Source organism: Heterocephalus glaber, unplaced genomic scaffold (assembly GCF_053883595.1).
Source record: "Heterocephalus glaber isolate CG9 unplaced genomic scaffold, H.glaber_assembly_v1.0 deba00000943, whole genome shotgun sequence".
NCBI classification, from domain to species: domain Eukaryota; kingdom Metazoa; phylum Chordata; class Mammalia; order Rodentia; family Bathyergidae; genus Heterocephalus; species Heterocephalus glaber.
The window spans coordinates 9,159,653-9,174,285 of record NW_028258175.1 but is presented as its reverse complement, the minus strand read 5'-3'; the positions used below and the strand labels follow the sequence as shown (position 1 = coordinate 9,174,285).

At 45.3% G+C, this 14,633-nt stretch overlaps 1 protein-coding gene across 9 annotated transcripts in view; it reads left to right on the top strand.

The window, feature by feature from the left end:
• The window catches only part of Cpped1 (calcineurin like phosphoesterase domain containing 1), a 149,493-nt gene that overhangs the window by 87,766 nt on the left and 47,094 nt on the right, over positions 1-14,633 (top strand). For 5 of the 9 annotated variants that reach the window (XM_087208920.1, XM_021237329.2, XM_087208917.1 and 2 more), the window contains one exon: positions 646-1,068. The exons of 1 other annotated variant lie outside the window; for it this stretch is intronic. In XM_087208920.1, coding sequence (XP_087065046.1) covers positions 646-1,068 — 423 coding nt within the window. 3 more of the 9 variants (XM_087208918.1, XM_087208921.1, XM_087208922.1) reach the window with 3 other exon arrangements.

Genomic DNA, 14,633 nt, shown 5'->3' with positions numbered 1-14,633 from the left:
TTCTCCTATCAGTGGTGAATCATGGGCACCCCTGCAATGTGTGGATCTGGCTTTGAATATCAGACCAGCAGGTGGCTATTTAAGGTTTTCTTACCATCCACATGGCCCTGCAGTCTTTGTCAGCACCTTTATGGACAAAGTCCCAGAAACCAAATGGCTTGATCAATAGGCATGTGCATCTTGCCAAAATTCCCTGTAATCTAATCATGTTCCAAAGGTCCACCTTTGATCACTTGAGGCTTTAGGCAGACACCTAGGTATAACTATAACACTCAGCAATGTGGGGCAGATGGCCACATGGACATTGAATTCCCAAGGTGCCCCCAGGAAGGGTGGGAGGAGTTCAGTGCAAAGGGACAAACAAAGGCACCTGCCTCACTAATTGATTTGTTTTTAGTTTTTATTTTTTTAATTTTTTTTGGTACCAGGGATCGAACTCAGGTTCTTGCGCCTGCACAGCAGGCAGCAAAACCACTGAGCTAAATCCCCAGCCCTACTAATTGATTTGTTTTTAGCAGGTGACTACTTTTTGTAGTTTGTGTGTGCCTGGTTGAGTGAATTTCTAGATTATTATCTGACGTAGTTTTATTATTAAATACATAAATTGCCCCCAGGCCTCTCAGTCTGTGACCTTTGGTCTTTCAGGGACCCCCTGGCGCCAGGAGCAGACTGAGGACCTGCAGCGGGTGCTCAGGGACCTTGACAGGGAAATCCCGCTGGTCCTTGTCAGTGGCAACCATGACCTGGGCAATGTCCCCACAGCAGAGACCATCGAGGAGTTCTCCCGGACGTGGGGAGACGACTACTTCAGCTTCTGGGTCGGGGGTGTCTTGTTCCTGGTGCTCAACTCCCAATTCTGGTACAATGCTTCCCAGTGCCCGGCTCTGAAGCAGGCCCAGGACCACTGGCTGGACCAGCAGCTGAGCATCGCAGGACAACGGAAGTGCCGGCATGCCATCATCTTCCAGCATATCCCGCTGTTCGTGCACAGCATCGATGAGGAGGACGGCTACTTCAACCTCACCAAGGCTGTGCGCAAGGAACTAGCAGACAAGTTCACTGGTGCAGGTAGGCCTCAGGCATGGGGTTCTGGAGCAGGCCCTTCGCCAGCCTCTCTGCAACCTAGCAAAGAGGGAAGAGGACCAGCTTTGGATAGAACTGGGCTCTGGTCCAAGTTCTACCCCTCACCAGCTGTGTGGCTTTGGATAAGCTTCCTAATCCTTTAGAGCCTCAGTTTCCTCACTGGTAAATCAGTAGCTCTCTTAATAGGATGGTTGTGAGGAGTAAAATACAGACATTTAGGACAGACCTTAGCCACACGAGCCTGTAAATCTGTGGTAGCTGCTCCCAGTTGAGGATGGGGGTGCCCAACATGGGGGCCACAGGTCAGGTCTGAATGTGGTTGCATGTGCCTCAGGACATGGCACAAGGCAGGGATGTCTTTCTCCTCATTTCTCTGGGAAACAGGAACTGGCTCAGGGACAGCTGGTTCTAAAGAGCCAAGCTTCCCACCAGCAGAAGTCAAGTGTGACCCAGGAAGTCATGGAATGTGACTTTAATGGACGGGTCCTGGGCCTTGTTAATTTGCTTCTAGTGAGATGGATTGAGTTCCGTTCTTGACTCAGAAGAGAGAAATGTATGTAGCCTGATCTCATCATGCTGTAGACTTTTGGTCAATTATACATAAAAAAATGGAGACAGCCTGTTTGTGACAGTGAGACTAAGCTTCCAGTGGTGCACCCTCTCACCTCAGCCCACACCTCATCTTTCCTCGTGAGAGCCCTTGAGTTACAGGATCTCGGCAGGCTTCCAACTTTGACAGCTGGTCTTAATTCCTCCTTTCAGGTCTTTCTAGAGCTTACTTGTATAAAACACTTCAAAAATACAAGTATCTTCTTTTATTTGTTACGTGGGAAGGGGAAAGCATTTGCACCAGGAGTAAATCATTTATTTTTTTTTAAATCCTGTTCCCCTTGTTTTCATCCTTGAGTATTAAATGGGTTTCACGTACTTGTGAAAGGTACAATAGGCCCTTCTGTGTTTCTGAGACATTTTACAAAAGGCTCCCGTAATTGGAGACTTTTTCCAACTATTCTACAGAGACAAAGTTGGAAAACTTCTGTTAAAGGCCTTTGAAATTTTATGCCATGCTTCAGTTGGTGCAGAAAACCATCCTGATTCCAAGGAAGTAAAGTGTCAAAGTGGAATCATCTCCACCATGGAGGCTGTTCTGTGACAGAGAATAAAGCCAGGAGAATATTTAATGCCCCTGATGCAATTCTTTTCATAGAAAATGGCAAGTGATACAGATGCCGATCCCTGGTTGCTCTTCATTTTCCACTCTTGTTAACCAGTTCTTGAGCAGCATCTGCTCTGGGTTTCCCATCTAAGGGCAGAGCACATGTTGCCCGCTACCATCCCAGGTATGAGGAAGACTCCACATACCCAGAGACCCAGAATGAGGCATTGCATCACACTGGAGTGCAGCAACTCTGCAGGCTCAGGGTCCAGGGTGTCCCCACACCCAAAGCCTCCGAGGGGTCACCCATGTGACTCCAGTACAATTCATAGTGCCAGTTGATTGATCAGAGCAGGACAGAGTCCTCCCCCTGCCGCATCCATGCAGCAGCCTCTTCCCATGAGCAGAGCTGTGCGAGAAGCCAAATTATAATCAGGCTGTTGCTTGCTAAACAAGAGGCAGAGTAGGGGGTTAGTCTCCTTTTTCCACTGGGAATGGCATCAGGCCCCAGTGTCCTGAGGGCTCCAAGTCCAGTAGGGGCCTCCTTGCCTGCAGAGTCTCTGATATGTTATATCAGCTTAATTCTACTCTTTTTTTTCTATCCAGCCCAACCTCTTCTTTCAGTCACCGCTGTCTCACCTGGGTCCTAGTGGCATCTCTCAGTCCAGAATGCTGCTTGCTCTACTCTTGCCCATTCTCCTCCAGCAACCCAGGGGGACCACAAGAGGGTCCTGACCTCCCCAGCCCAGGACGAGACCCAGTTCCTCTCCATTCCAGAAGTTGCCGTTTTTCCCTCTGGCCTCCTCCATATCGTATCGCCTGGCCAAGCCCACTCACCCTTGACCTCCTCTGTGTAATGTTCCCCTCGCCTCAAGCTTCCTCAGCTTTCCTTGATCCCAGCACTTGGCAAATGGATTTTCAAGTATTGATGTGTGCAAATCCCTCAATAGACTCTCAGCTCCTTGACGGCAAGGAAATTGCTCCCCCACCCCCACCCCGCCTCTGCACTCAGGAGGCCTAGCTCAGCTCTTAGGCTCATAGTGAAGCTTCATCTGTGTTTGTGGGATGAATGAAGGAGCAGGAGTCTTTGATTCACATTTGTGTGCTCAGTGGCCAGCTGACCCAGTGCACTAGTTGTCCAGCACTCGCCCTCTGCCTGACACACACAGAGTGAGTCCAGGCTCCCATAGAGCTGCGGGCACAGTCTTTCCACTGTATGTTCCAGACCATCGGCACTCCCTCCCATCCCGTCCCATGGCGTCCCTGGTGTTCGGTCCCAAGGAAAGCTACCAGGGCATCCCTCTGCCCTGATCTACCTGCCAGCCTTCCAGGGTCACTCAGCAGTCAGTTTCTGCCTCCCTGAGTGCCCCCTCCGCAGTTTCCCCAGGTATCACCTGAGGCCACTGATCTTAGGATCTTCACCTACATCTGCTTAATCAAGGAAAACCAGAGAGATGGGAGCCTTCCTACAGTCAGTTTGGGTGGCTTATCAAACCAATCCCTTTGCTTAATAACCTTCAGACACAGAGTAAACCTGGGCCTACCTCCAACAGATGCAGTTCAGAATCTTTCAGGTCACTGAGTGACCTACTGGGTTGGGAGGCACAAGTAGGCAGGCTCCATGCAGATATTTACATACTCAGTTCAAGGACACAGGCAATGTGGGCTCACAATACTGGGCTCACAATACAGTTTGAACTCATCTGCAAACCCAGAAGTTCAAGTGATATTTTGTAAAATTTGTTAATTTAAAGACCTGAATAACATTGGAGGTGATGATGGCAGGTGGTATTTAATGTTGCCTCCAGGTTTTTTTCCCCCCATGGCAATATTATTCCCCAGTACTATTTCAGTCTCATTTATCTCCTCGTGCTAAAATGCCAGTACTCAAAAATATGTCAGAAGCTCATCAGACTATCAGGGTAGCTTTTAATTATGATAATTGTGTTGTTATAAAATATCCTTTTAAAGAACACATCCCTCCCCATACCACCATGGAAGTAAAACCCTACTTCCAGCAAGTTTAATGAATAATTCTGAATCATTGTGTGGGATGAATAAATGATTTAATAATGAGCATCAACAATCATCTCCCATCGTTGCATTAATTTTTTTAAATGGGATGAAGTAAATGAGGAGGAAGGGATGTCACTATATAATAGGCCACCTTGTATGTAGGAATGCGCTCTGTGATTCAAAACCCAAGAGCTTCCAAGCTCAGGTTTCCCTAGAAACGAACACATCCTGTTTCTACTTTTGAAGCTCAATAAAAAGCCTTATTTGTATGATACAAAAACGTCAATAACTGGTACAAATAAACAGATATGAGGGCAGGACAGATACACAGATGTGAAGCGCCACCTGTTATTTTCTGTCTTCTTTTGCTCTGCCTGAGGATAATCATTTTCATCACATCCAAGGGATGTAGAAATTGGTTTTCCTCTTAATTCACTCGACACCTAGTTGGAATTGCAAAGACAGATAGTAGATAATGAAATCGTGGTCAAAGCTGGACATTGTTTCCATCCCTCATGCCTCTTTCAGCAGAAGGTTAGTATGTGACTCTGTGGATTGCAATTTAAAAACTCAATCTTAAAAAACAGGAGTCTGGTGCTTTAACTGGCCGTGTTTCCCTGATGTCTGGATACCTCATCTCTTTTCTTTTCTCAAAATAGAGATTAGAACTGTATATTAAAGAGCCCGGAGCAAATTTGGCAATTATAAAAAATTCCAGTAAGTTGATCTTTCCTGCAAAAGTTAATGGGCAATTTCACAGAATTAGAGTTTCATCTCTAATATTTATGTTTTTAAAGTAACAGCAGAAAGAAATCTTAGCCCATGGTTATGGTTTTAAAATTTCAAAGCTTTAAAGAATATAGAGGTCAGGTTCCCACGGTATACTTTATAGGAAGAATAAAACATCAAATTCGACTCTGATGCCTTACTATGTTGTATTGAAATTGTTTATATCCTGATTCCTCTAGGAAATATAGCCTAGCTGTGTTCACCACTATATGCCCAGCCCCCAAGCTGAGACTGTCACTTAGTAGTCCCTCAATAAGTAAATATTGGTTAAACAGAATTAAATTAGGCTTGATTTGGATCTACTTGCTGGCAGAATCACAGGTAACATCCGAATCACCTATGGATTAGTGTTGACCATCTGACTTACAGATAGAAAATGTATCGCCTGGGTCAGGAGACCACACACTTCCCTGAAAAGGATCAGTTAGTAAATATTTGGGACTTTTCGGCCTTACAGTCTCTGTAGCAAATACAGCAAAATCGTCTTGGCCCCTGGCATATACAGAAAAGTAGACTGTGTTTTGAGTCCAAGATTTGTTCAGGGTAGATAAGGAATGAATACTTAATTTTATGCAAAGGGACTCTAGTTTAAAAGAGCAGGATGAACTAGATGAAACTAGATGAAACGGAACTAGATGAAAAATTCTTATGGAAATTAATGATAGAATCTATTTCTTAAAGCACATGCCTCTCCATTTAATGTGTTAGTTAAAAAAAAAAAAAACTTTGACTGCATAATTTCCTAGGATTTTCTAAATCTAGCAAATGTGTCCACAAGACAACCGCAATCATCCTACAATGCCTTCCATTTAAAATAGTTTTTAGCCAGGCATGGTGGCACACACCTGTAATCCCAGGAGGCTGGCGGGAGGATCACCCTGAGTTCAAGGCCAGCCTGAGCTGCATAGTGAATTCAAGGCCAGCCTGAACTACATAGCAAGACCCTGTCTCAAAACAATCGATCAGACATTCAGTCAGTCAGTCAAAGGCAATTTTTTAAAAAGAATCTTGATGGTTATTTTTTAAACCAGCTTTCTAATGACAACTCAGTTTTTTGTTTTTTGGGTTTTGTTTTTTTTTTTGGTACTGGGGATCAAACTCAGGACCTTGCAATTTCAAGGCAGGTGGCAGCACCACTGAGCTAAATCCCCGGCCCAACAAATCAGTCTTTGTTTAAGCATCCATAGAATCCAGAGTTTCTGGCAGTGTATCAAGTTAAGGAATTTTATGCTCTTTATTTTCTAGGATTTGACCAAGAATTCATTTTCTCAGGTTTCATCTGTTTTACGTCTTGATCCATTCACCATAAAACATCACGCTTGAGTCATTTGATGGTTGTGTCTCATTGACTATAAACTTAGATAGCAGACCCACTGCCGGAGCTACATCTGGTGTGAAGCAATGGATTATATTTCTCACTTTAGAGGTATCCTTAACAGTTGGGCTAATTAAAGTTAAAATCAAGTCCTGATGGTAAATATTTATAAATTGAGAATCTGGCATGTGTGAATGTGCGCTGCTGATTCTCAAAGTTAAGTCAGCATTTATTCATTCAGTAAATAGCGCAGGCCCCATGCTAGGCACTAAGGCCACAGGAGTGACAAAGCAGGTAAAGTTTCCTTCTCTGGGGTTGGGGATCACTTTGGAAATAAAAATTCTAAATCCCATTGCAACATTTTAAAAAGGAACCTCCAGTACCTTGAAAACAGCAGAGTCTCAGTTGATAAAGTCAAAATGTTACATCTTCAAAGTTTGAGTCCTGTTTTAAAAATACCAATTAGTATCACCTTGAAATTAGCAATGAGAATCCTTTGTAAAATCCCAGTATTTCTAGTGTCTTATTCTATTTTTTGTCACTATAGCTGAGTACCACAGGCCGAGTAATTTATAAGGAATGAAGGCTTATTTGGCTCACAGTTTTAAAGACTGAGAAGTTCAAGATCAGACCGAGGCAGTCTCAGTATGATGAGGTCCTTGCTAGTGAGGATTTTCTTCAGTCTCAAGAGGGCATCACACACACAGATGCCCTAGCATGGGGTTCTCCGCCTCCTGTTTATAAAGCTATGGTCCCGTTGGATCCAGCCCCACCCTCATGGCCTCATTTAACCTTAAATTACTTCCTAATACCTCTAGGTGCCATAGCTGAATTAAGGTCCTACCTACAAATAGCATCATTGGATTAAGTTTCCATCCTTTTATTCCTCACAGTGGGGATGAAACTTAGACATGAATTTTGGTGGGGACAGGGAACCCCTAGCACCTATCTTAGCAAAACACTCTCATTTCCTCTATGGTTAGGTTGTTAGTTTATTGAACTTGCCTTCATTCAAAGGCACCCCTTCCCCACTTCCAGCAGGACAAATACAAATCTAGAACGCTGCTGTTGAAAATAAGCTAAAAATTGCTTAAATGTCATTGCCTTTTTATTTTACTTAAAAAAAAAATCTATGTGTAGTATTAATTGATTTTGAAACTGGAAGAATAGCATGCTCATTTAGGTAACACTCCCTGAGGGCCACACAGGCTCCTGACACCCCTTGTCTTGGCCTTGAAGATGCTCTATGCATGTGGTACAGGTGAGGAGCCATGTATATTAGGTGTAAGGAGAAAGCCTTCCAACTCAGTCCATTTTAATTCCATAGGCATGGAAGTGAAAGAAAATCATCTTTCTCAAACATCGTCCACATGTGTGGCACTGTCCTGGGGAGTTGGAACCCCAGGTGAAGACCGTTCCCTGCAGTAGCGTCCAGGTGGAAGGAGCTGGCCTGGGGCTGTTGTGACGCTGCCTCAGCCAAGTGCACCTCCCGTGGGGCTTCCTGGCGATGCTTCTGTCTCCCTCTGGGGGCTACAATTTCCATCCTGACTTCTCTGTCATACCTTGGAAGGCACCTAAAAGAGAATTTCTCCCCCTAAAAATGCAGGAGATTGACAAGCTTCTTGAGAGCCTTGGTTAATATTCGACTTTGTTCTTGTTCACCTTTTTGCCACCCACTGCTCTCACAACCTGCACAGACAACCCCATTGAGTGTTGGTGTCCCTCCATTTTAGGGACACGCACACCCGGGTCCTCCAGGGCAAGATTTCATTCAGGTCAGGAAGCCCTGCGCACAGTGATAACATCACCAAGTCTCTTGACACTATGGCCTGGTTCCAGCAGGTGCTCAGAAATGGTAATTATTGCTGTTAATATTTTCCTTCTGGCCATCATCAATATTGTGATTATTACTGAAAAATATTTTAAATGACTTAATGTTCAATAAATTGACACTTAAGGAACACATTTTCTTTTTGGTACCTCTGTCCCACTGCTGATTGTTATTGGAATCGGAACCTCACTTTTCTCTGACAGTGCTGTTTCCACCTCTCCTTTGCCACTGCACTGGAGTCCCCTGTCCCTGCCATGGCTCCACAGTGTCCCCAGTGGATCCTGAAATTCATAGGTAACCAGCTTACTTGAGGCTCACTTATTCCCTGTGTCATGTAAAACACCGTGAACATTATACTAAAATGATAGTAAATACCACCTGATAAATACCACATGACAAGCACTGTTGCTCTGATTTTATAGACAAAGAGCACAGTGGGTGGAACCCACTGGCTTACCCCACGGGGCTCAGTCTGGCTTTTAGGCCTGCATATTAATGGTGTTGCTGTTTGACTAATAATAGTATTTCTTTTTCTTTTGTGGTACTAGGGATTGAACCCAAGTCCTTCACGCTGGGCTGTATCACAGACTCATTTTATTTTATTTATTTTTTTGAGACAAGGTCTCACTAAGTGGCTCAGGTGGGACACAGTCTTGAGATCTTCCTGTCTCTGCCTCCAGAGTGCTAGGATTACAAGTGTGGGCTACCATGTCCTGGCTCCAATAGCATGTTATTGTCAAGCTTGGCTTGAGTGCTGATAGCAGGAAGGAGGGCGCTAGCTTACCTGGGTGGGTACCTGCTCTCCCTCCAGGGCCTCTCCTTACCTCCCTTCTCCAGCAGCTTCTGGGGAGGAGCTGATCCAGCCAGCAAGGGAGGCTTAGCACCTGAATGTCCAAGCGATCTCTGCCAAGGGAGGCTCCAGGGAGCTGATCAAGACCTGGACCACAGGGCATGGAATTCCCCAGTGGCCTCAGCAAGCAGCAGCTGTTTCAGAGTAGGTCTCTCACCTCCTCTGTCCACCTTGAGCAGGGGGGTTGTGCCTTCCACAGACAAAGATGCTGTTTCTGGTCTTTCTTGAAATAGGGAGGGACCTATAAAGGGCCGTGCAAACTGTGGCCAGCTCTCTAGGGTTTTAAGTCCACATGGGCCCAATAGCTCAGGACTGTGGTTCCCAGAAAAAGCCTGGGGCTGTAATGCCAGAAAACAGTGATTTTTAAAAATAATAAAGGGTTTTTTTTCCTTTTGGTACTGGAAATGGAACTCAGGACCTTGCCTTTGCCAGGCAGGCGCAGTGCCACTGAGCTACATCCCCAGCTCCATAAAGGTTGATTTGAGACATTACCTTGAGAAAAGAAAAACCGTATCAGTCTGTTCACTTCACCTTGTCCTTAAAAATGTCAGCTGGTACTGTAAGTATGCATCAACTCATTCTGAACAGAGAAATGATTGTGTTGACTTGGAGTCCGACTGAAGTTGTCTGACCAGATTGTTTGACAACATTCTGCGCTGTGCTTGTGACATTTGCAAGTTTCTTTTGTGTTCCAAAGGGTTTATCCTGAATTCATTAGTGACCTGATTATTGGCTTCTTAGGAGTGTGTTTGTGAGCCTTACTCACCAGTGACCGGCCCCTGTCACTTTCAGCTGTATGAAATCCTACATTGTTAGTGTGGTTTGTGGTTTCATGGGATAAAGTTCATTATGTCTGGCTTCACAAGTAGGAAGACTTTGAGTAGGGCCTTGGCTTATAACCTTAGCACTTCCTGTTATTAAGAAATGCTTTCTTTTCATTTGGCAGAGATTATGTCATCTGAGCATTTTGGAAGGACATTTAAGATTATGTCATACAAAGCATTATCTCATGTCGTTAAAAATGTTCCCTAAACCACTACTGTGTGGTACAGAGACCTACCAGGTTTCTTTAACTCTTTTGTCATTATTGGACATTGAGGCCATTTCCTCTTGTTCTCTGATTAAAAACAGAAACAACAAAACTACTGCCATGAACTTCTTTGTGCATAAATAAGCCCAAATCTTCAAAAGTGCTTGCACATTTCTATGGAATGAATGCCTGAAGTTATTTTAAGGCCACATAACTGACTGTTGTCTTTGTTGAAGAGATTCAGCATTCTGCTTGGAGCTCTTGACCTTGGGTCAGGCATTTTGCTTATTTTTGTGTTCATCTTTTTTATTTTTCAATGTTTATTTTAATGTTCTCTCCATTTGGCAGCTAGGGGGCTAGAGATGAATAAGTACTGGCCTTACCTTCAAGAGGCTCAGGGCCTAGGAGGGAAGTCAGGAAAGGAACAGAGAGTTGGCACCAATGTGGAGTTGTAGATTAAGGACTTCATGACTCTTTAGAGATCTTTTTTAATATTTGGATTTCTCTCTCCATGAACCATATCTGAAAATCTGCAAGTTGTTTGCTGACTACCTTTTAACAGTAGTGTGTGGTTCCTCCTGAAGTCTGCAGTGCTGGCACCTGTGACCTTGGGTGACTGTGATACCAGTGACATCTTTTTTTTTTTTTTTGGTACCGAGGATCCAACTTGGGACCTTGTGCTTGCGAGGCAGGCGGCAGAACAACTGAGCTACATCCCTGGCCCAGCCCTTGACATCTTATTATTTCATGCCTTCTTCCTTTCTTCTTTCATTCATTTTATCTCTTCTTTGTCTTAATTTATGGTAACCACTGGCTGTATTACCCTCAGGACTGTGCCTTCCTGAAACCATGTGACTGTGTCTTCACAAAGTAGGTCCCTCCAATGTCTGCTCTTGGGGCAACTAAAATTCATTTACTTCCATAGCATATTCCCAGGCAAAGACTGTTTTCAAGAGAAAGAAAATCTTTTTTGCGTGTGATTACTCTGTCAACACAGTGAAGTGTTGTGCTTGGGTGACCATTTCTGGTCTTTGGGCCAGGGCTGGGGAGTGGTCCTCCTCAGCCTTGCTGGGCTCAGTTCTGACCCCCTGGCCAAATGTCTGGCCAGGCCTCCAGGTAAAGCTAAACGCATCTGGTACAATAGGACTTTGTCTGTGATTGTAATATTTCTTTTGTAAAAGCAGTGAAAGTACATCTTAAAACATGTCATGTGAGTGGTGGAGTATGAATATTATGTTATTTGTTTTACTCATCTGTATCTTTTATATTTTTTGAAAAATAAAAAAATACTAAAATTTCCTATCATGGGCTGGCAAACTGTTTCTGCAAAGAGCCAGATAATGAAGATCTTAGGCATTATGGGCCAAAAGGCAACTTTGAGGATATTACACAGGTGTTTAGGTAAACCTGCGTGTGGCTGTGTAGAAATATAGCAGACATTCATAGCTCACAGGCTGCACAAGAAAACAGTCAGCTAGAGCTTGATGACCCCTGGTCTGTTCCTTAAGATCAGTCGCCGTTGATGCTTTATTTAGGGATATTGGTTACCAAGCCATCAATTCTCTTCCAAAAATTAAGTGCATAGCATATGCCATGCTTAGTCTCTTCTAGCCAGAAGGGAAAGGCCACCATCTAAATCAGAGGGGAAGAGATTTTCTTTCTTTGTTTTCAGTTGACATGTTGGGATATTTCGATAATTCACACTCTGCCTCCATCATGTTAGTTGTTTCTCACCTCCAGATTGCCTCCACATTGTCCAGATGTGGCCTGAGATGACTGAGGCCCTTGCCCTCTCAGTTCCTCCCTGCCCTGATGAAGTCCTGCCTGGCTCTGCCTTTGGATCAGTGCCTGGTCCTGCTGAATGCAGGTGCTTGGGAAAGTGCTTTCACAGGTGGTGGAAATGCAGGGTGTCAATCAATCAAAGTCATTGACAAACAGTATTTCCTAGAGTCTTACTGATACTTACCCTAACTGGGAAACTTCCCGGGCCCTCTTGAATAACATGTGAACACTATTAGTTTATAAGTTTCCAAAGTCTGACTTACATAGTGTTCAAAAATGGACTATTGGAGGCCCGGGGATGTAGCTCAGTGGCACCATGCCTGCCTGGCAAGTGCAAGGTCCTGAGTTCAGTCCCCAGTACTGGAAAAAAAAAATGGATTATTGGTGGCCCCAAAAGGAGAGTTACTATTCTGTCAAGTATAGGGTTCCATTGTTCCTCTGGGCTGTAGAAAACAGGAAACTCCTTTTGCCTGGCTCAGAATGAGACAGTTTTTTCCGTCACATAAACAGAAGGCCATGGGTGGTCTGTGTGACCCAAGTCTCACTGGGCTTCCGTCCTACATCCCCTGGCATGGCTCTTTGCCAAGACTGGATGGTCTAGCTGGTGCCACAGTTCTGAACATGCCATGAAGACTTGACAACCTCCAGCAACAGAAAGGGGACTTGTTAACATGTTCACGAAAGGGGCTGAAATTCGTATGTCTCAGTGCCAGGTGGCTTTGGACCACCTGCATGCATCCCCTTTGGGCAGACAAGTTGCCTGATGGAACAGTCATGCACCACCAGTGGTTCAAGTCAGCAGGAATGTGTTAAAGGAAATTAAGAGCCCCCAGCAATGTACTCCCACACCTCTGTACCCAGTCCTGAGTCCCAAGGCCCTTCCTATCCCTTTGGTGGCCATAGAAGGACAATTGGCATAGCTGCCTTGACTTTGCTTCAAGGGATGAAGTCTGCTACCTTCAGAGCAGGACTCTTCTCAGAACAAAATCAGAGAAAAAAGAAGGGCGTGGATACTGGGAGGCTATCAGCAGTGGCTTCCATGGCTAGAAAGGAAAATGGCCCATACCTCAGCCGTGGCTTTGGGTCTATCCTAGAGTGGAATAGTGAGCCTGTACCAGGATTCCATCCCATCACCTCTAAAACTCCCAGCAGCCCTGGGAGGGAACTGTTGTCAGCCCCTCTTGGAATGTGAGGAAACAGATGTTCAGGAAGCTGGTCATTTGGCATTTAAGTAACAGATGGAATTTAAAATCATCGCGCATTCCACTATCTCTGACTTTCATCCTCTTGTTCGTAACATCAAGCCTCCTTTTATAAGGAGCCCAGCAGTTCTTTTGTAAAATCAGAGAATACTAGAATTCTGCTGTCTCCATGATCATGTTGGGAAAGGGGGAGACTGGGTCCCCTCCACGAGGCCTCCTGAAGTGTTGTTCATGTGTTGTTCACCCGCTGTCCACTGTCTGTCTGTCCATTTGTCTATGCATCTGTTCATTTATCCTTTAGCCATCCAGGGAGCCTTGCAGCCCTGCTCTGTGTTGTTCATCCTAGGACTGAGGGTGCGGTTGAATAGACTTGGTCTCTACCCTTGAGGACCTCATAGACCAGTAGGGCACATGAGAGTGGAAACCAGAAATCACAGGACAGAAGTAGAGAAATGGGCAGGGACCGGGAGGAGGGAGGATCGGCTCCATCTAACTGGACCAATGCTGTGTTCCCAGCAGAGGAAAGGAATGAGCGGAGCTTGAAGGGTGAAGAAGAGTTCATCAAGGAGACAAGGGCAAAAAGAAACATTTGTGACACAAGGCACAGCATGGGCAGAGGTCAGAGTCACAGAACAGCCTGGAAACACACTGGAGCTGGCAGTGAAGTCTCTTAGTGACTGGAGTAGGCTCGGGTGGAGGTGTCCGTGGTGGCAGGGGACAAGGGCCGGAAAGACAGCCTTGTTCAGTCCACCATGATACATTTCTCTCCTTTGTCTGCCCTAATAGTATTGATTTTGTTTAAAACACCAGCATGGTGAGCTCAAAATACTCCCTCCACCCTCCTCCGACAAAGTATGGCCTTGTGACTCCGTTCTGGATTTAGCAAATGGGGCTTCCAGAAAGGCTTATTGTTGGTCCTTTCCTCTTAATTCCTGCTTGGAACTTTAGCACAATGCCTAGAAGCCCTGCAGTCATCTTGCAGTCTTGAGGGCAGCACAGCAGGAGCCTGGATCTTTAATGAAGTCCTTGAGCAGCTGCAGGCGTCCTGGATTGCCTGCCTCTTTTCTTTGTGTGGGGTTAAATCATAGATAAACACAAGTTCATACCCCCTACTTGGTTAAGCCACTATGTCCGCTGACCGCTAAATGTCATCGTGACACATCTGGGAGCAGAGAAGACGGGAGACTGGAAGGCGCAGGACAGGAGACCAGGCAACCACTAAGACCACACTAAGGAGGGAGAGGAAAGCAGAATGAGCAGGTTCGCACAACTCCCAGGGAAGAACAGACCAGGAGGTCTCTCCTGCCCCTGGGTTGGGTCACTGTACATGATGGTCATTAAACCCCCAGAGGAGGGGCCAGGCACTGGGCGGAAAGAAGTGAGCTGTGTCTGCAGTGTCCGCAGGGATCTCAAGAAGAGAGGTCCTCAAAGCTGCAGAATGGAGTTTGCACTGGAAATGACTGAGTTGTTGGCAAATGGGTGTGGCTGAGGTGCCAGTCAGTGAGAGGGGAGGGTATGGACAGAGACCGGGGAAGGGCCCCCGTCAAGGGCTCCCAGAAGAAGACCCACCCAACAGGGC